The sequence below is a fragment of the Empidonax traillii genome, unplaced genomic scaffold (genome assembly GCF_003031625.1).
Source record: "Empidonax traillii isolate 1590-97213 ecotype Southwest subspecies unplaced genomic scaffold, ASM303162v1 scaffold101:size1699134, whole genome shotgun sequence".
Lineage (NCBI taxonomy): Eukaryota > Metazoa > Chordata > Aves > Passeriformes > Tyrannidae > Empidonax > Empidonax traillii.
The window spans coordinates 586,762-606,597 of NW_020955294.1; the positions used below are offsets into that span (position 1 = coordinate 586,762).

The 19,836-nt window shown below is 53.1% G+C and overlaps 1 protein-coding gene across 4 annotated transcripts in view; it reads left to right on the forward strand.

The window, feature by feature from the left end:
* ATP2A3 (ATPase sarcoplasmic/endoplasmic reticulum Ca2+ transporting 3) overlaps positions 1–18,353 on the forward strand; it is a 56,181-nt gene extending 37,828 nt beyond the window's left edge. For 2 of the 4 annotated variants that reach the window (XM_027882089.1, XM_027882086.1), the window contains exons 10-22: positions 1,028–1,130; positions 1,332–1,463; positions 2,234–2,359; positions 3,438–3,656; positions 4,087–4,422; positions 4,505–4,725; positions 5,243–5,445; positions 5,547–5,632; positions 6,237–6,370; positions 6,793–6,910; positions 7,556–7,673; positions 9,588–9,660; positions 13,582–18,353. In XM_027882089.1, coding sequence (XP_027737890.1) covers positions 1,028–1,130; positions 1,332–1,463; positions 2,234–2,359; positions 3,438–3,656; positions 4,087–4,422; positions 4,505–4,725; positions 5,243–5,445; positions 5,547–5,632; positions 6,237–6,370; positions 6,793–6,910; positions 7,556–7,673; positions 9,588–9,660; positions 13,582–13,657 — 1,945 coding nt within the window. In that variant the 3' untranslated portion in view covers positions 13,658–18,353. The remainder of the gene's footprint in view (positions 1–1,027; positions 1,131–1,331; positions 1,464–2,233; positions 2,360–3,437; positions 3,657–4,086; positions 4,423–4,504; positions 4,726–5,242; positions 5,446–5,546; positions 5,633–6,236; positions 6,371–6,792; positions 6,911–7,555; positions 7,674–9,587; positions 9,661–13,581) is intronic. The other 2 variants (XM_027882090.1, XM_027882088.1) reach the window with 1 other exon arrangement.
* The last annotated feature ends 1,483 nt before the right edge of the window (positions 18,354–19,836 follow it).

A 19,836-nucleotide genomic window follows, 5' to 3' on the forward strand; every position in this document is an offset into this window, starting at 1 on the left:
CTCCCTCCTCCACCCCCTGCTGTCCCTGCCCGTGAGCTGGGGCTGGGCAGGCTCCTCCAGGCAGGAGGCAGTGGCTCTCCCTTCCCACTCGCAGCCCAGTGCGGCTCCTTGTCCCTCAGCAAACAGATTTTTCAGATTTTCTTGGCTGCTCCCCGTTTTCCGCTCCTGAGCTGTAACGAGGGCTCCAAAATGTTCTTTCCACTGGGAACCAGCAGTGGAATAAACTGATCCTAGTAAATGCCTGACAAATTATTTTTCCAGCGAGCAGATGACCGGCTGGGTTTACACAGCTCTAACCTGCAGTTACCTCTCCTGGAACAGGGATAATTTTTTATTTCCTTTGAAAGCCGCTGCTGCCATTCCTGCCACCAGGCAAGGAGCGGTATCTGGCTTGCCTGGAGTGTTCGGGGCTGCTCCTTTCCAGGATGTTTGTGCTCCTTTCCATAGCAAAGGGCTGCTATTTAGGAAACAAAGGCCACAGTTCACCGCTGGGTTGGAAGCAGCCACAGCAGTGCAGTTGTTAAAGTTGTCTGCTGCTCTTAAATGCTCCCTTGGGTTCCCTAAGGAGTGCAAAGCAGCACTGCAGGGAGGGGAAGAGCTTGCTGCTGCTTCCACAGCTTCTCTGGATCCCCAGCAAATGGAAACCCCTGAGGAGCAGCCATCAACATGAATTTCTTTCCCCCTTTTCTGGCCCACCACCTTCATCATCAGCCTGTTGGCAGCCCCTGTTTGCAGGTCCACTGCTCCTTTGAACTCCTCTGCAGCCCCCTTTATTCCGGGCCACTTTCAGAGTTTATTTCCCTCCTGAGATGTTTTATTTACAATTTAACCCTGTCCTGTTGCATAAAGCACACAGTGTGAACCCAGGAGTTCGTTGCCAGCCCTGGGGCTTTAGCTGGGCTTTCTCCCACTTGTACAAGAGCGATTTATAAGGATACACATCCCCCTGCAAGGGGTATGGGATAAGCTAAGTGTTATTTGAAGGTGTGAGCTGATGTGAGGCTGTGGGGGGTTGTTCTGCCCGCAGCCTGAAGGACGAGCAGCCAGTGCAGTGCGGGCAGTACGACGGGCTGGTGGAGCTGGCCACCATCTGTGCCCTCTGCAACGACTCCTCGCTGGACTACAACGAGGTACAGGGGCTCCAGGGTTGGGGAGGGGGCTCTTCCCTGTGCTTTGGGACAGAGTCAGCAGAGGTTTGTCCCTTGGGATTCCCTTCCCTGGCTTCAGCTCGTCCCAAGGTGGTGCAGTGGGGGACAGCAGCCTTGGTTGGAGCAGCGGGTGGAGGACAGACCCTAAAGCTTCAGCTCTTTTTTTATCCCCCTGTCCTCTAGTCCAAAAAGGTCTATGAGAAGGTGGGGGAAGCCACTGAAACAGCCCTGACGTGCCTGGTGGAGAAGATGAACGTCTTCAACACGGACCTCAGCAAACTCTCCAAGGTGGAGAGAGCCAACGCCTGCAACTCGGTGAGTGGGGGAGCCCCCTGTGAGCTCTGGCACGGGGGGGTTAGGAGGGAGAGGAGGGCTTTGGGATGGCTGTTGCTGGAGGAATAACCCCTTGCAGTGATCTAAGGGTCGGATATGGCACAAGGATGTGATTTCCTGGCTGACAGGGCGAGAGCTGTTTTTGGAATGGAGGGTGCTGGGGCCGTGGGACCTGGGTCCACGTGAAGCTGTGAAAAAGGTGATCCCCGAGTCTCAAACTCAGCCCAGTCCCTGCTCAGCTGGGAGAGACTCCCTCGGTGATGACCAGAATTCCAGCTACAGATGAGGAAGTCTGGAGTAATCTTTAGGTGCCTGGTTTGCACTGAGCAGCCACCCTCCAGCACGAATCAAAGCCATGCCTGTCCAAGTGGCACTTGGAAACATCTAATTTTAATGTGAAAATATCCCATGCTGGCAATTCCCCTACTCCAGTGTTTCTCTAGTGTTTCCCTGTCCTCCTGGTGAAAATACACTTTATTTCAGACCTGCATTTACTCAGCTTTGGTATCATGCTGTTAGATCTTGTAAGGTCTCAAAGCTGCTCTCTGTTCTGGCATTTCTTCCTCAGATAGGTCTAAGCAGGTCATAATAAATCCCCTTTTTGTGCTGTCCCATCCCCTCCTGGCTCCTGGGGCTACCTCTCTCCTCACATCAGCGGTGCTGTGCTGGCTCAGCAGGGTTGTTAGCTGAGGTGGAGAGCACCCTGTCACATCCCTGTCGTGTCCTGGCTCAGCCCAGTGCTGTCCCCACAGGTGATCAAGCAGCTGATGAGGAAGGAGTGCACCCTCGAGTTCTCCCGGGACCGCAAGTCCATGTCTGTGTACTGCACACCCACCGGCCCTGGCAACAACTCCACCGGCAGCAAGATGTTTGTCAAGGTAGGGGAGAAGGTCCTCAGCACCCCCCAGTGTCCTCTTGGCACATCCCAGCAGGATTTGGCCCTTACTGCAGCAGGCAGGGATGCTCTACTGTTCCTTCCCCCTCTCACCTGTCTGGTGGTCCAGGATCCAGCAGGTAGGCTGATGGGGTCAGGGAGGAGGGTGAGTCTTTGCCATATTGATAGGAAAAAAAGGAGGTATAAAATGATCTAGAGGGTGGAGAAAGTGCTGAGTGTGCTGGGGCTGGGGCAGGGGAGAGCTGCCCCTGTGCAGAGTTTGGGCATTTGCCTTTATTAAAGGCTTGGACCCTCTGGATACCAGTAATGCCCAAAGGTTACAGCTTTCCACTGTAACCAGAAATAAAATAGTGTTTCAAAGGGCATTTTCTTCCCAAGAGAAGAGATGTGGCAGGAATTTCTCCCCGCTGACTCTGAGAAGATCTGTGTATTATTGTTCCCACTGGGAGATGATCTGGGTGGGTGAACTCTGTCCTCCAGATCAGGCTGGGACCTTCCAAAGGCAGCAGATCTATAGCCCCAGGCGAGCTTTTTAAGAGGTTCAAGAGGAGGATTGAAAGTTTCACATTAAAAAGCAATGTCAGGGTAACTTGTAAGGTCAGAAGGGCTGGGGTGAGATGCTGGGATGCTGGAGGACATGTTTCCCTGAATCATAAAAGCATTACAAGCATCTGCTGAGCATCCCACGTTTTTTTCCATCGGACATTTACAGCCCTCATTCCCTCCTGAGAGGTCTGAGAGGGATCTGTGGGATGGGAGTATGTTGGACAGACCTGTAGGTTTTGTAGGAGTCAGCTGGATCCCCTGCAGAGCAAATCCTGCTCTTGGTGACCTGCCGCGGGTCCGTCCTCCCCGGCGTGATCCCGATGCTCTCGGTCGGAGGCTGCCATCTAGTGCACTGAGCCGCAGGGCCGGGATGTGCCTGCTGCAGTTTTGGGCACATTTCCTTCTCTTTTGCCCTTACTTGGTGCCTTCCCTCCCTCTGGCACTTTGCACGGTGCTGGCAGGAGATGCTCATGCCCGGGGTTCGCTCCAGCCCCTAAACCCTCCGTCCTCCCCAGGGCGCCCCGGAGAGCGTGATCGAGCGCTGCACCCATGTCCGTGTGGGCACTGCCAAGGTCCCGCTGACGGCTCCGGTGAGGGAGAGGATCCTGGGCAGGATCCGGGACTGGGGCATGGGCATCGACACGCTGCGCTGCCTGGCCCTGGCCACGCACGACTCGCCCGTCCGCAGGGAGGCCATGCAGCTGCACGACTCGGCCGCCTTCGTCAACTACGAGGTACGGCCCGGGGGCTCTGTCTGGGAGCTTTTTTTCCTTATTCCCAGGGTTTTCCCACACGCTTCCAGCTGATCCAGCGGTATTGTCTCTCTGGTTTCTCTGTGGGCAGTGTAATGGCTCAGCTGCTCTGCAAACCCCAGGGGGTCGGTACTAAGGATAACAGCCCCATCTAGCTGGCATCCGTCCCTGTGTGGTGACTGCTGAGAGGGGCTTGGGGATCACTGAGGAGGACAGGGAGGAGGGGAGCAAAGCAAAAAGGTTGTGAGGAGCAGCAGAGGGAATGCGAGCGTCCCATGGCACTGGGAATGTAGAATGTGTCCATGGGGCTGTGGAGAGGAAACCTGAAAGGTTCCTCCCAGGGGAAATCCCCACGCCCAGGGTGGTTTCACAGTGGGGTTAATATGGGTCTGGATATGTCCTGCCCTCCCAGAACAACCTGACCTTCGTGGGCTGCGTGGGGATGCTGGACCCTCCCCGCAAGGAGGTCACCTCGTCCATCGAGATGTGCCGCAAGGCCGGCATCCGCGTCATCATGATCACCGGCGACAACAAGGGCACGGCCGTGGCCATCTGCCGCCGCATCGGCATCTTCTCGGAGACCGAGGACGTGTCCGGCAAGGCCTACACAGGCCGGGAGTTCGACGAGCTGTCCCCCGAGGCGCAGCGCCAGGCGTGCCGCCACGCCCGCTGCTTCGCCCGCGTGGAGCCCGCGCACAAGTCCCGCATCGTCGAGTACCTCCAGTCCTTCAACGAGATCACCGCCATGGTGAGCCCCCTGGCAACACCCTGCTCCCCTCCTCTCTGCCCAGCTCAGCCCCTTACACCCTGCTAATCACGGCTTCGTGCAGACAGGTGACGGGGTCAATGACGCCCCGGCCCTGAAGAAGGCGGAGATTGGCATCGCCATGGGGTCGGGCACGGCCGTGGCCAAGTCGGCTGCTGAGATGGTGCTCTCTGACGACAACTTCTCCACCATCGTGTCGGCCGTCGAGGAGGGCAGAGCCATCTACAACAATATGAAGCAGTTCATCCGCTATCTCATCTCCTCCAACGTCGGGGAGGTCGTTTGGTGAGAGTCCCCCACAACGGGGGAGCGGTGGAGGGGGGGACACATCCCCTGGGGCAGGTGACCTGCAGTCCTGTCCTTGTGCCCCTTGTGCCCTGGCAGCATGGGGTGTCCACACTGGCAACCTGAGCCACCCAACAGAGCAGCAGGGCCTGGTTGTGTTCCCAGGGGCAGGGGAAGTTTTCTTTTATACTTTTACATTCCTGCCATCCCCCAGGACCTGTTTTGTTAATGAATTGCCTATTTAAGCCCATGCCAATGCCTAAGACAGGTGCAGGTACAGGTCACACTGGTGCCCTTTGCATCAGGTCCTGGGCAGCTCTCCATGCCCATCCCTCCCAGTAAACCAGCACCATCCTCAGCAACATGAGCATCACTTTCCCCTTTGCATTTCAGCAGCGTGTTTGTGCTGGGAATGGGAACCTGGCCATTACCATGGGGACATCAGCGGTTGGGTTTCAACTGCAAAGCTAATTTTAACAGCAGCAGGAACAAATTTTACCTGTTTTTTTCTCCCCAGCATCTTCCTGACAGCCATCCTGGGCTTGCCCGAGGCCCTCATCCCTGTGCAGCTGCTGTGGGTGAACCTGGTGACGGACGGGCTGCCGGCCACCGCTCTGGGCTTCAACCCCCCCGACCTGGACATCATGGAGAAGCAGCCCCGCAACCCCAAGGAGCCCCTCATCAGCGGCTGGCTCTTCTTCCGCTACCTGGCCGTCGGAGGTGAGTCCCATGGGCAGAGGTGAGGGTGGGCACGGGGTGCCCTGGGGTGTGGGGGGCTCCCTTTTGGGTGCCGGGGGTAAGGGTGTCTCTCTCCACTGCAGTGTACGTGGGCCTGGCCACAGTGGGAGCAGCAACCTGGTGGTTCCTGTACGACGCCGAGGGACCACAGATGTCCTTCCACCAGCTGGTGAGTCGGGAGGGGAACAGGCTGGCGTGCTGACAGATGGGCGAGAGCATGGTTGGGGTGTTTTCCTCTACCTATCCTCTGTGGTGGTTATAGCATTCCCAGATTCCTGGTGGAGAAGGCAATAGTTTAAATCAGAAGCAAATTCCCTCCCTCAGGCTCGTGTTTCCAGCCTTGCTTCTGCCAGTCACCAGCATGGTGGGGAGAACTTGACTCAAAGAAGCTGAAAGTGGCTCCTGTGCCTGATCCCACATTGAAAGGGATCTTTTGTCACATTACTGTACGTCTGAACAGGGTGGTGGGAAGGTGGGTGCCATCCCAGCCCAGGGGCATGTGAAAAACGTCTTCTTGATGGAGATGTGTGTGCTCAAACACCTTCTTAACTGCGCTTGGAAGTCCCAAAGCCGCTCTCTGGCCATAACCCTAAAGCCCAATCACAGCAGAAGCTGGGTCCCTTTAGACAGTTTGCTCAGTTGCTGTGAACTGTGGGATATTTAACAGCCACCCAGTTCATCACGTGCCCCCCCAACCAGTCGACTCTTCCTCCTCTCTCCTGCCTTTCCCGCTGCTCTGCCGTGTATTTACCAGCGGTTTCCTGTGCCGACAGAGGAACTTCATGAGGTGCACTGAGGACAACCCCATCTTCGAAGGAATCGACTGTGAGATCTTTGAGTCGCGATACCCAACCACGATGGCTCTGTCTGTGCTGGTGACAATCGAAATGTGCAATGCTCTGAACAGGTGAGGTGGCTGCAGGATCGCTCTGTGCCTGACTGAGTCTGTGCAGGGTCTCTTTGAGCACCTGTGGGTGAGCTGAGAGCTTTGCTTTGGCTCAGCAGAGCCATTCAGAGCATCCTCGCAGGGGATCAGGGGGTTTTCCGTAATCAAACTCCTCCGAGGCAGCGTGCTGCTGCTGATAGCAGTGGAGGAAGGACTGGATCCACACCCATTAGTGATTTGGTCATTAGTGATCAGTCCTAATCCACAAAGGCTGGTTGTGTTGAGCGTTCAGATGGAATTTGCAGCAAAGCCTGAAGCTGAGCAGTCTGGAATACAGGGATGCAGCTTGTGGCCCTGCACCTTGGAGAGGAATGGAGCTCCCAGCTTGGGCAGGTGTGGGAGCAGGAGGTTACCGGAGCTGACGTTGTCCCTTTGCCTTGCAGTGTCTCTGAGAACCAGTCGCTGCTGCGGATGCCACCGTGGCTCAACATCTGGCTGCTGGGGGCCATCATCATGTCCATGGCTCTGCACTTCCTCATCCTCTACGTCAAGCCCATGCCTGTGAGTGCCCTCTGCCACCTCTGCCCCCAGCCCAGGGGGCTCCTGGGGGCAAGGACATCCCTGGAGCAATCTGTGGGTCTGGAAGATTTTGAGAGGGTTGTCCCCAAAAGGTGCCCTCAGGTCCAGGTCCTGTGACTCAACCCAGCTTGGGAACCAGGAGTCACCCTGCCTTTACCTGAGTCAGAAGCTCTCCTTACGGGCAGCGCAAAGGGGTGTAGGTATCTCTAGAGGGTGGTTCAGCCCCTTGTGGTGTGATCTCCTCCCTTTGCAGTCCAAGGCTGGTGATGCCTCAGTTAATGCCCAAGGTGCTAAAGGTGAAGTGTGTCTCTGTGCCCAGGTGTCGTTGTCCCTTGTCCCCTGCTAAGTGCCCGTGAGCACACAAACACACAGTCCTGGCTCGTGCCTCACTTTCTCCATCTGCAGGAGAGGGGAAGGACATAATTTTTGACTCATCTTGTCCAAGAGCCACCTTGGGATCACAACAGACCTCGAAGAAACCCTGTTCTTTGGGCTGTCGGGATCCTCCCTCCTTGCACTTGGGACGGCCCTTTCTCAACCTCTGCCATCCAGCAGCGTGCCCCTTAAAACAAAAAAAACATCCCCCCTCCTTCCCTCCTGACACGCCCAATCCTTTCCACCTTGCAGCTCATCTTCCAGGTGACCCCCCTGAGCTGGCCGCAGTGGGTGGTCGTGCTGAAGATCTCCCTGCCCGTGATCCTGCTGGACGAAGGACTCAAGTACCTTTCCCGCAACCACCTGGACGGTGAGCACGGGCTGCGCCACCTTGGGTTTGGGTTTGCTCCGTGGGGCTTTGCCTGGGGGTCACGGTGGCTTTGGGGGGACACCTCGCTCACCTCCTCTGCTCGTGTGTGTCCACCCTGCTTTTCCTCCTACCCCCTTTCCTTCCCAGTGCCACGCCTGGCAGAGCAGTTGGTGCTCACACCTGCTTGAAATGCTCCCTTGGGAGCTGGAGCGCCAGGTAAACCTGCCAAGGATTGTTTATCCAGCTCCTCTCGAACCTCCAGGAACTGGATCCCTTCACTTATAAATTAAAACAAATCAAATGCTGGTTTCTAACAGGATCCCTTCCTTTTTTCTCTCAAGTCTTCCACCCCTCTCTGTCCATCCTTGCCTTGTCTTGGCTGTCTCTGTGCTAAGATCAGCTGAGAGCTGAACACCTTATAAAGTGGTTTTAATGGGGCTGCCCTTGGCCAGCATCGCTCAGGATCTGCCCTGTGGCTCACACAGAGGAGAAGCAGCTCCCGTGACACCGGGGCAGAGATTCCCGTGGGCTCCTGGGCTCTGTGCTGTAAATCACAGCAGGACTTTAGGCAGCCCTCCAAAGAGATGATATCATCTTTCCTTTCATTTCTTGAAAAAAAAAAACCAAACCAAACACTTGCTGTGGGGGATATCTGAGTGCTGAGTTAAACCTGCAGGTTTTCCCAGCAGTGGCTGTGGGCTCAGGGCTGCCTGGTGGTGCTGTGCTTGCCACGGGCTGTCCCCTCTCCAGGAAAACATTTTTTGGGGTGTGCTTGCCCTGACAGTGATAGCAGGGGGAGGAAGGGCAGGAAAGACACCATCCTGGCCTGGGGAAGCTCTGGGGGCAGATGAACAATCTGAGTGTGGGGACTGGATGTCCTTCCACAGCATCACCTTGCTCAAACCTTTTTTCACCCCTGAGGGAACCGGTGTTCTATCAAACCCCCCCTTTTACCTTCTCCCTGTAATAAGGATCCAGGAAAACTCTGCAAAGCCACTCTTGCCTTTCAGGGCTGAAGGCAGGTCTGGCCAGGCCTGTCAGGGAGTTGTAGCAGCTCTGTTTGGTTTCTCATGGAGCAGAACCCTGCAAAAAGCTGGAAATATGGGACAGGAAATTATTTTGCAAGCAAGAAATGATCCCAAATTGGCTGCCCTCCCCATCAATGGGTCCTGGTGTGGTGGGGTGCTCATGTCAGCCTTCCTTTCTGCCTTGAGCTGATGCATAAACACAGCGATTGCTCAGAGAAACAGAGGTGCAGGGTGCTCCTGTATTTACAGACCAGATAGAAATTGGTTCTAGCTTATTTTTATTTAATTGTTGTTTCTCTCACCAGACACCCAGGTCTGTTTTATCCCCCAGTTACAAGCCTGTAGCAGCAATTCCACGGCGTGGCACTTGGCTGGGGGTGTAGGAGAGCTGGTTGATTCCTGCCTGTTTTGCATGCCATGCATGCCCTCGGTCTTCACTTCACCATCTGTGATCTGGGGACGAGTCTGTCTTTCTCCCACACTCGGTATTTCTCCATAAAATCTCGGCACTGTTGGAGGAAGGGCTTTTCTTTGGCTCTGCCCGCACAGCGAGGTTCCTGGTAGGCACATGATCCTCCCAAGTGCCATTCTGCCAGCTCAGAGTGTTTCCTCCCAGCGTGCTGGTTCCTCTGAGCTGCCCTCATCCTCACGGTCAGGATGCTGCTGATGCTCACAGGTTTGCTCTGTCTCACCCTGCCAGGGTTTCCCCTGCAGTTGCTCAATCACAGCTGCGGGCCAAAATCACGCTTAAATCGTCGGATTTGAAAGAACTGATTGAGATTCTTCATCTTCCTAATTCCTCTGGGCTTTGAAAAGCAAAGGGGGAAAAAAACCTCCAAAAGCCACTTTTATGTGTGGTCTTGTGATTTTTTTGTTTTTTTACCAGGCATTCTCAGGACAGTAAGACCCGAGTGCAGCGGGGAGCACCAGTTGAAAACCTGCGAGACTCCAGAGCAAGGGTTGGCTTCCTACATGTCTCATCCCTGAATGCAGTATCCCTCTGCTTCCTACAAATTCTTGCTCGTGTGTGGTGGGGACCTGCTTGGAATGTGTCTGGGTGAACGTGGCTTAGAAAACCAGCCAGTAACAGAGCCCAGGGACCCTGTACCCAGACAGGATCCCCATTCCCACAGTGGCCTCTGTGTTTTGCTTCAAAATAAGGTCTAAAAAGCCTGTGAAGTAGCTGTTTGGTGGCAGTTTTGGCCAGGGGCCAGGATACTGCTTGATCTCTGCGAGGCAGTGCTTGGGGATGGTCTCCAATGTGGGACCTTCCGAGGGATGGCCAAGGGTGCTCAGCTGAGGAGTGCAAATGTATAGCTGTGAGCAGAATGTATATCCTGCTGATTCAGGTTTTGCATGGAAAAATTTCTCCTTTTGATGAGATTTAGATAAGTTGTGTTTCCATTACCCTGGATTTTCCTTGTCCTTGAAGTGGCCGAAAGCTGAGACTCTTCAGCTTCCACAGTGGTCTCAGTGCTTTACATTCCCCTCCCCATCACCCTGGTCATGTCCAGCCTTTGATCTCACATTCTTTGCATGTCTGGCTGCCTTTTTCCCCTCCTGCCCCCTCCCTGAGGTTTCTGCTGTCTCAGTTTTGGGAGGCAGTGGGAGTGTGAGAGCAAGTGAGTGTGCACAGCTGAGCTGGGCTGGCTTGGTGGGAGCTGCAGATGTTCTGCTCAGGAACATAAAGATGGGCCCTCTCAGGGTCTGTCACACAGATACACACTGGCAGGCTCACAGGGGCTGACCACCCTCAAGTACTTCTTGCTCTGGTATCTTTAATATTTTCCATGCTCTATGCATTGAAGTGTTTGTTCTTTCTGAATCCTGTGACATGCAGGAGGATGGTTTCCAGGCATCCGTGCCAAGACCTTGCAGAAATCTCTTTTCTGAGTGGTTCTCAAAAGGTACCAAATGTAGAGAGAATGCTGAGATAACCCTGGTGCTCCTGTAGCTCTGGGCACCCTCACCCCACTGCTGAGGCCACCCTGCTCCCCTCCTGCACCGTCCCTGGGCCTGCTCATCTTCACCATCTTGAACCAAACCCATCACAGCTGGTGGCGTTGCCACTGTGGTTGTTTTCAGCACATTAAGCAGCAGGCTCTACTTGAGTGTTCAAGCATCACCATTTCTCACCTGTGCTGTGATAAAAGCAGGGGCAAATCATGGAGCAGGTGCTTTCTGCAACACAACTATGCACCTGCCCCGACAGCAGCATCACTGAAAATCAGGAGTTTTTGATGCCCAGGAGTTGACTTTGGTGTGTTTTTTGGCACAATGGCATTTATACAGCCATTTGTCCTTGCACCTAGTGAGCGCAGAAACCCCTGGGGTGATTTTGCAGGAGCTGCAAGTGATGATTGCCCTGCTTGGGTCTCTGTTCCCTCCCTGGTGGGCAGCACAGTGCCCCACATCCTGCATCGCAAAACCCACCAGCAGCAGTGAAATAGAGCTGCTCACCCTCATCTTCCTCTGCGCACCTGGGGGTGAGGGAACCCCCTGACACTGCTCCAGGAGCAGAGGGGCTGCTGCCTGCCCTTGTTCCCTGTGGAGGAGGCAGCATCCCTCTCCCTGGCACAGCCCAGCCGGGAGCGAGTGCCTGCGGCCGTGGCCTGCCCTTGTAGGGTAATCTCTGCCTGGAGCTACCTTGGCTGGGTGCTGGCAGAGGAATGTGTCCCCAGGGGCCAAGTCGCTCCCTTGAGCTGTGGGATGCTCTGCAGGAGAGCAGCTGCTGCACCTTTCAGTGCTGGAATCTCTGCTGGAATCTCTGGCAGCTCTGCTGCCTTGCTTTTTGGTTTTATTTCCTCCTCTCTGTTTTATTGTTTGTGTAGGTGTGCTGTGCTTTAGAAATGGAAGAGCAGAGGGAAGCTGACAGCACTGCTGCCCCAGGATAGGAAAGGGATAGGAAAAGGATTTCCTTTTCAGTTTTCTCCTGGGGTTTGGGCTCTCGGATGAGGCTGGGGGTGCCCTGGTGCGATGGATGAAAAGTGCAGTTTTCAGATCTACAAGGGCTGTGATGTTTCCTTTGGTGGAGGAAGTGATCCCAGCTGGCAGCTGGAGCCTGCATCCCTCCAGCAGCACCTTCTACGGGAACCTGTTAAGAGGAAAGTCAGAATAAGGAAAAACCTCCCCAAAAGCCTTGGCTGTGCTGGGGGGAGCAGATCTTGCAGAAGCTGAGCTTGTGTTGTCCAGTTGCTGGTTTGCAGGTGTTGAGGGGCTGTGACTCCCCTGGGAGGTTTGGTTGTGAGGCAGGATCCAGATGGATCACCACTGCTCCATTATTCATCATTCCTGCAAACAGGTCCTGCATCTCCCCTGCTCCTGTCACCGGTGTGAGGGGAGGACAGCCAGACAGTGGCATGCAGGGACCTGCATCCTCCTAAAGCTGAGTGGGAGCCAGGCCCCCAGCTGTGGCAGGGCTCATGGAAACACCTGACTCTCTCTGTGCCAGGATTGTGTTACTTAGAGGCCTGAGAGTAGCATTTTGAAGAGCATCCACTGTGGGTAAACACTGCAGCCATGTCCCTTCCCTGTCCCTGTCTGCCCCATGTGTGGTGTGTCACCTGGTGGGGACTGTTCGGCTGCTGGAGCTGCTGAAGGGACACCCCTGAAATGGGGAGGAGATGAATTCTGATTATTGCAATGAGATTGCATACAATGCAGTCACCAGCATCGCTGCTGTGCACCAAAGCCCACGGTGCAGGAGTTCTTTGGAGGTGTGGGGGTCATCAGCAGGGATGTTGCCATTGCAACAAGCCATTTTATCTTAGGGCAGCTGGACTGGGCTCTCCAGCCAGCACTGCAGAAAGTTTTGGCAGAAGTTGCAGAAAGGCTTTTTCCCTCTCTCTCTCCCCTGTTATTTATTAATTCCCCTGGAAGCTTGTCGGCACCAGGGCTGGCAGCGGGTGCAGAGCTCGAGGGTAACCCCGGGCAGGACCCCTATTTATCAAGAGCACAGTAACAGCAGTCCCCTGTGAGATGTGTTTGGTGATATGTGCAGCGATGAAAGAGAGAGAAATGCAGCTGAAAGATTCCTGATAAGTGATTTCTTAGGAAGTGCTGCTTGTGGGTGGTTTTTTTTTAAGAAATGAAACCTGTTTCTGGGCAGACTGAGCTGCCCCGGGCTGGAGGGCAGCTGCTGCCTGGGGGGGTCAGGGACGCTCCTGTCAACTGCTTGAAAATTGAGGAGCTGGTTGATGTGAGTCAAGCTCTGGCAGGGATTTTGAGGCTGCTCACATGGAGTTCAAGCTGAATACTGTAGCTTTCCTTCAGGCCGTGTGTTGCCTGTTACCTTCCATGTCCAACCCCATCCATCTGGAGGGAGGGAGAAGGGAGGAGGGCAGCCCTGGGGCTGGAACGGTGACTGTGGTGAGTAGGTTGGTCCTTGCTCATTGTTCTGCAGGTAAATATATGTGTACTGTGTGTAAATGGTGTCAACCCATGGAGCAGCACCCACGTATCTGGCTGTGGCAGGGACAGGGCTCTGGAATGGCTGTTGGGATGCAGTGACTTTCTGAGTCACTGCCTTTCCCAGGGTCATGCCTCATTAGGAGCAGTAGCAAGGCATCCTGCCTGCTCATCTTCCCACTGTTCCTGTGCCTGCATGGCTCCACCTCATCCCTTTTCCTGCCTCCTGTAGGCTGAGCCCTTCCTCACCCAGGGACCGGCATCCTCCTCCTCCACCTCACACAGCCTGGGCTGCCGTGGCTGCAGTAGGACCATCTCTGTGCAGACAGCATCCCATGTCCCCTCCTGGGAGCATCCAAGAGCTGCCACTCTTGATAACAAAACCAGGGAGCTGATTTGCTTTGAACCCTCACCAATACTTTCCCTTCTCTCTTTTTTTTTTTTTTTTTTTTCTTTTTTTTGCTTCGTTTCAGGAGAAGAGGACAAGAAGTGAATGACACGAAGGCAATGCTCCGAACTAAAGGATCCCTCACTTGTAACTGGGACTGAAGTCTTGCATGTGTGACCATCACTAGAAGCCAGCGGGACATGCATGTGTCCGACTATCAGACAAATGCGGGTGAATCGTCGAAAAGAAAAATACCGATTTTGTTCTGTTTCGTAGCTTTCTTTTTCCTGTACATACGAGTGCAATTACTGGACAGCTGGCGCTGGGTTTGGGGATGGAGCTGTGTGGACCTGGGTCGTTGCAGCATGGTTCCTTGGGGATTTGTTCCTGCCAAATTTGAGATCCTCTTTCCAGTGAGCTCAGGCAGGGTGTCCTTCACGGAGGGGGGGAATCGGGATTTGAGCTGACACGCTGAGCACAGACGGGAGGCTGCACCCCCAAGGGGATGGGGGTGGATGAGGGCAGCTTCTGGGGCCAGGAAGGGCTTGGCAGGGGGTGAGGGTAGGGAGAGAGGTGAGGGGACTGTGTGTTGGGGTCACTGACCCTTGATTTCATCACTGCTGCTCCGCTGGCCGCTCCGGTGGGAATACCTTCCGGGTGTGCCTGACGGTGGTGTGGATCTCACAGACGTGTGTTTGTACATTGAGGTCAGGTGCCTGTGGTGGAAGGCAAAGTTCTCCCTATTTATCATGCTGTCCTGTTTGATCCCTGCCTTGTGGAAAGCCCAGCACCTTCTCAGGCTCATCCAACACCAAAGCATGAGGAAGCCTTGTCTGTCCTTCTCCATCCCACATCTTCTTAGATCCCATCTGCACTATATGAACCACCCTCGTCCCCACAGGGGCAGCCATGTAAAGCAAAGCATGGGGACACCCACCTTCGCAGTCCTCATGTCCACCACTCCCTCCTGGTCACACTTTCTTCCCTCAGTGGATTTTTAACTTCTTCCCTAGCAGGAGTAGAGCTTCAGTCTTTAGGGTCGTGTCCATGACTTCTTGTCCTCTGCTTTGGAGAACATCTCTGTCTTGCACAGGGCATCCTTGCCGAGGGATCACGATGGGAATGAATGTATGCTTGTACATAACGTGGTCTTTCTCCGTGGGTGGTGTTTGTTGTGGCATCCCTTTTTGTAAGGCACCGAGTTTATTTTGCCCTCTTGGGATTTTTCCGCAGCAGGAGTGAGACAGGCTGCAGTGAGGGTGGGTGGATCAGGAGGGGATTTGGGATCCAGTAAATTGATCTGTCTCCATCGAACCACATCAGCTGAGAAGCTGACGGTGGGTGGTTTCTTCTCCAGCTCTCCAAATCCTCCCTCCTGTTTTCCTCATGGTCCCCTGTGATCCATCCTGATGATATTTAATTAGCCAGAGCCTGTATCTTTCCTTTCTCTTACATTCCAGCGACAGCACTAGAGCCAGGGTTTGGGGTAGCATTTTGCTCCTTTGCTGTTGGGTTTTTATTTCTCCTTTTTGCCTCTTGAAAGCTTCCAGTGCTTTTCTGTTTCACCTGGGCAAGAGCTACTCTTCTTCTGTACAGTAGGTGCCAAATATCATCCCTCCTTTCTTTTCTCCATCACCAGCATTGAAGATGAGCAGAGCCCCCAGACCAATGGGAATGTACAGACTTGTTATACTACTGAGCTGATTTATTGTACAGAAAACCTTGCATGAAATGTTGTTACTGTATTTAATATATAATGTATTCAAGGAATTTTAATATGGAGCTCTTTAAAAAGATCTTTATAGATACTCTGTGGTTAGAAGATTGTTGCTGATTTTTTTTTTTTAATCTTATTATACTTTGTCTTGAAGAAGTTTTATTTTTCAAATGTGTTCTGTCTAATTGATTTAATTAGTTGATCCCATGGGACAACCAGTTCCTCTTCAAAGATTTTCACCATGGATGAGGTTCACCCTGGTGCAGAGGACCAGGGTATGACCCAGGTACTGCTCAAGCCTTCAAAATAAGGCTTCAGTAAGACTAATGCTGTAGACATGTGATTTGCCCTTCCCCAAAAAAGTGGATTTCACTTTATTTTAACACACAGTAGAATTGTTTAGGTTGGAAAAGAAGTCCAAGATGATTGAGTCCAGTTCCATCTCTCTGTGCAGAAAAATAACCAGTGGGAATTTAATCCGGTACCAGCTCGGGGACATCAGAGAAAACAGCTTCTGTGTCTCCCTGAGGCTGAAAACCAGTTTGGGAGAGTCTGGTCTGGATTCAGAGGCCAGACTGGATTCAGAGTGTCCCAGCCCTGGTGGGAGGGTCCAGCAAAGCCTTCAGCTGCCCGATGGCATCTTCCTGGGACATCATGCCCACAGGAACCTGCTTGGCCCATCCATTGTACCTCCTGAGTTGACACTGTTTTCCTTGGACTTGAGGTGCGCTGAGGGGTTATTAATTTTACCCAAATTTGTGTATGTGTGTGTGTGTGGAGGAGTTTGTGGTGTAAAAGCCTGGGCAGTGTCAGTCTGTTCGTGCAGTCGTTGGGTCTCAGTTGTGAGTTATCAAACCTTGAGCCTTTGTGGGCAACAAACCAGAGCTGGGTCCCAGCAGCAACAAATTCCATTTGGTTTCTGTTGTGAGCCTTCAGATCTACCTAGAAAATAGCACAGGTAACCTGCAGGACTCTCCCTTGCTAAGAGGGACCTTTTTGTCCCACCCTTTCCCCTTCTGAATGGTTGAGCACATCTCTCTTCCCCCCCATCCTTTAATTATTTGGAATACAGGTTTCACTCCATTCTCGTTGATTACAGAGGCTTATCCTTCAAATATCTTAATGAAGCAGAAAGATATCCATAGATGTAATTATTTTTTCCTTTATTCTTCAGTGAAGGGTCAGGATAAATCACAGAGTAGTTATTTATTGCGTGTGTGCCACCAGCAGCCTGCTGGGTTGGAGCACTGTTCTTGTGGGAACGTGGAGATCCTAAAGCCAAGACCATCCCTTTGGGGTCAGGTGTTGGGTCTTACCAAGGCATCTGAATGTGCAATACAAGGGAGACGGGCACTGGGTGGTTGCTTTGCCAAGGAGTTTGTTAAAAAAAGCAAACATCTGGGCTCCTTGCTTTTTTTGGCAACAGAGTTTAGGAATTATTTCCTTTTTAGTTTTATTTTGATGGTGCTGCCTGGCATATTCGAAGGCTTTAAATAAAACTTGGGTCTTTCCAGCAGGGCCTTTAGCGTCGGTGGGCTGCTGTGGCAGATCCTCCACGAGGTGCAGGGCATAGGATGTGCTGGGATGGCAGCATGGGATTGTCCATGAGCACTTTATACTCCTTCCTCAGGGGCCAGGCACCTGCTGGGGTACAGCCAAGGGGGGAGGGGAGGGTCCCGTGTCCCCGGGGGATCAGCTTTGGGCAGCAGCTGTGGAAAGCGTTTTGTGCTGGTTTGGGATGTTGTGTCATTGTGGGCAGTTTCTGGATGAGCTCTTCCCCCTGTGGTGTGTGATCCTGCAGGGAGGCAGGTTGGAAAAGGAAAGAGAGCAAAGTGCTGCATGCTGTGTTTTGTTTGTGTTGTGTGGCCACTGTGGGGCTCAGGGTCTGGGTGAGGTTTGGGATTTGTGTGTTTGAGGCTTTGGCACTGTGGAGATGCCATGTGGGTGTTTCTGATGCCAAGGCTGGATGGTACCACCAGGCTCTGACCAGAGGTCAGTAGGAGGGACAGGCTCTACTGGAGGGGACTTTGTTCCTGTAAGAACATCAAATCTGAGATGGAACCAGAGTTTCTGCTCATGGTGGGGATGGCAGAAGTAGCCAGAGGAGCAACAGGAAAACTCAGCATTAATTTTTGGTTCTTTTGTGCAGCAGGTTGATAGTGCTGCTCCCCAGACAGGGTCCTGCCCCACCAAAACCCCTCAAATAATTTCTGTGCAGGGGCTCAGACTGGGAGATGTTCATGAGGTTCAGTGGCATCACATCACTCCTGAACCCCAAACACACCCGAGTCCCCAGTACCAACTCCTAAGACTTATTGTGAGTTTTGGACCATAACTGGCATGGCCATCACCTTCTATAAATGATGCCAGAGATTCAGGCCCACCTGTTGTTTTTTTTTTTTTTTTTCCCACTTCTGCAGTAACATTTTCTGCCAGGGGAAACAGCGTGGACTCAGGTTTTTGGGACCAAGGAGAAGGCTTCACCCTGTACAGAACTTGCATGGCACAGCTGGGGTCAGGGTTTGCAGGGCTGCAGGGAGGAAAGGGACACACAGCGTAAATTGTGCTCCCTGGACCTGTCCTCGTGGTGCCATTCAGCTTTTGGTGTGGGTGGGGCATTCAATGAGCCAAAATCTGTGTGTGCCTGGAGCGATGGGGCCGTGGGTACCTCAGGGGGTGTCTGAGCGGGGTCAATCCAGGCACTTGGGACCAAGAGGAGGGTGACCACTGAGCTGCCAGGGGGTGCCCTCAGTGGCTTGGATCTGGGAATATGTTGATTTCTTTTTTTTTTTATATGAGATGCCTGAACACCCAAATCGAGAAATCTCTGAGTTTGTGCTTCGTAGCAAAAGATAAATCGTTATATCTTGGGGAGGGGGGGATGGGGGTGGGAGGGTGTTAACTGAGGGACAGAACTGAAAGAAATGAGGTTTCCTATTTTATTATATGAGAGATATTTTTCCACTAAATTACCACTTCCTAAATGGTGTCCTTTGTCTGACTGTAAATAGCCAGGTGTGCCGGGAAGACGTGGGAAGGCTCCTCGTGGTCACATCCATACAATCCACTCTGTTCACACAATATTGGGCTGATTTGTTTTATACTTAGAAAATTACAGAAATAAAAGAGATTTTACTGGATGACTCTTGTTTTTTTCGTCTAGTTGTTGTTGTTGTTGTTTTTACTACTTTTTTTTGCTTTTCTTGTCCTGTTTGTGGCTAATTTGGGGGACATTTGGGAGCCCATGGAGCCGTATGGGAGTGCCTGAGGGCATTTTTCATCCGTAAAAGGAGTTGTGCTCACCAGATCAGGATTTCTTGTGGGTTTTCAGAGGAGCCAAACTAGAAATGGAGCTGAGCTTGTGCCTGGCATGGGATGACAAAGGCAAAATGAATGGAGTGGCATGATGTGACTGTTGGGAATTTTTTAATTCACTCTTGGGGCACCAGAATAATACAAATAACAATGCTAATTTTGACCGTGTCCAGAATAGTCATCACCTTATCTCCCCCAGCTGAGAGGGGAGGATTAAATAAGCCCTACAATGACCTCCACAAGCAATAATTATGAAATAAATGCTAATTAAGTAACTTGGCCTCCTCTGGGAGGATGGCACAGGGCTTGGGGCCGTGCGTTCCCATCTCCGCATCACCTGGAGCTCTGCCCGTGGCGATGTTGTGAGTGGAAAATCCTGATGCAGCTGTGGATGGTGTTTTGGAGCAAATCTGTGCTCATGGCAACGTCCGCCCCTGGTGCGTTTTTGCCGGGATGTGGCCCCATGTGCCCCTTCCCAGTGCTGGGAGCAGGGGAAAGCTGCTGCAAACAGGGAAAGCCGAAAGCTCTGGAACCCACAGTGGGTCACAGAGAGGCACACGGGATACCCTGGCTAGTGCTGGTTTTGGGAAGAGGCCGTTGCTTGGAGTCCACTTTCCAGATGTAGACCATGTTCTTTCCAGTGTCACAGCGTGAGGATCACCCCTGCCCGTGGCTGGAGGTGACCCTCAATGGGCCCCCAGACCAGCCACCCCTGAGGGTGCAGTGCTGTCTCAGGACATGGCTGTGAAGGTAAGACCACCCCAAATTCCCCACCTGATGTTGCATTGGTCCCTAGACCCCTGGGGACCATCCCCACTGGGGCCATGATTGAGAAAACAGGGATTACCCTCCCCAAAAAAACAAACCCAAGGGTCCCTTTACCCCATGGCAGGTGTCAGCCATCCCATGGGTTGTGCATCCACACTTCCAGTGGCCTCAACGGCCACAGGACCACTGAGACCCTTTTCCCCCAGCATCTCGTGCTCATGTTTGCTTTGGCGTTGGCTAAACTACCACTGAAGTATTTCCAGTTGTCACAGCAAGTGGGGGTGGAAATGCCACTTCTGAGGGGTGAGTACCTCCAAAAACATCTCCCTGTGCCGGGGCGTCGCAGCACGGGACAAGCACGGAGCGGAGCCAGCCCTGCTGGGAAGGAGCGAAGAAGGGTCAAGGACAAGTTAAAATTGGAAAGAAAACTGAACATGCTGTTTTGCAGGACCTTGCTTGCTCTCATTTGCCAATTTTTTTTCCCACCCTCCCCTTCCCATTGCCAGCGGGGCAGTGTCACCGTCTCCCGTGGCTGGTGAG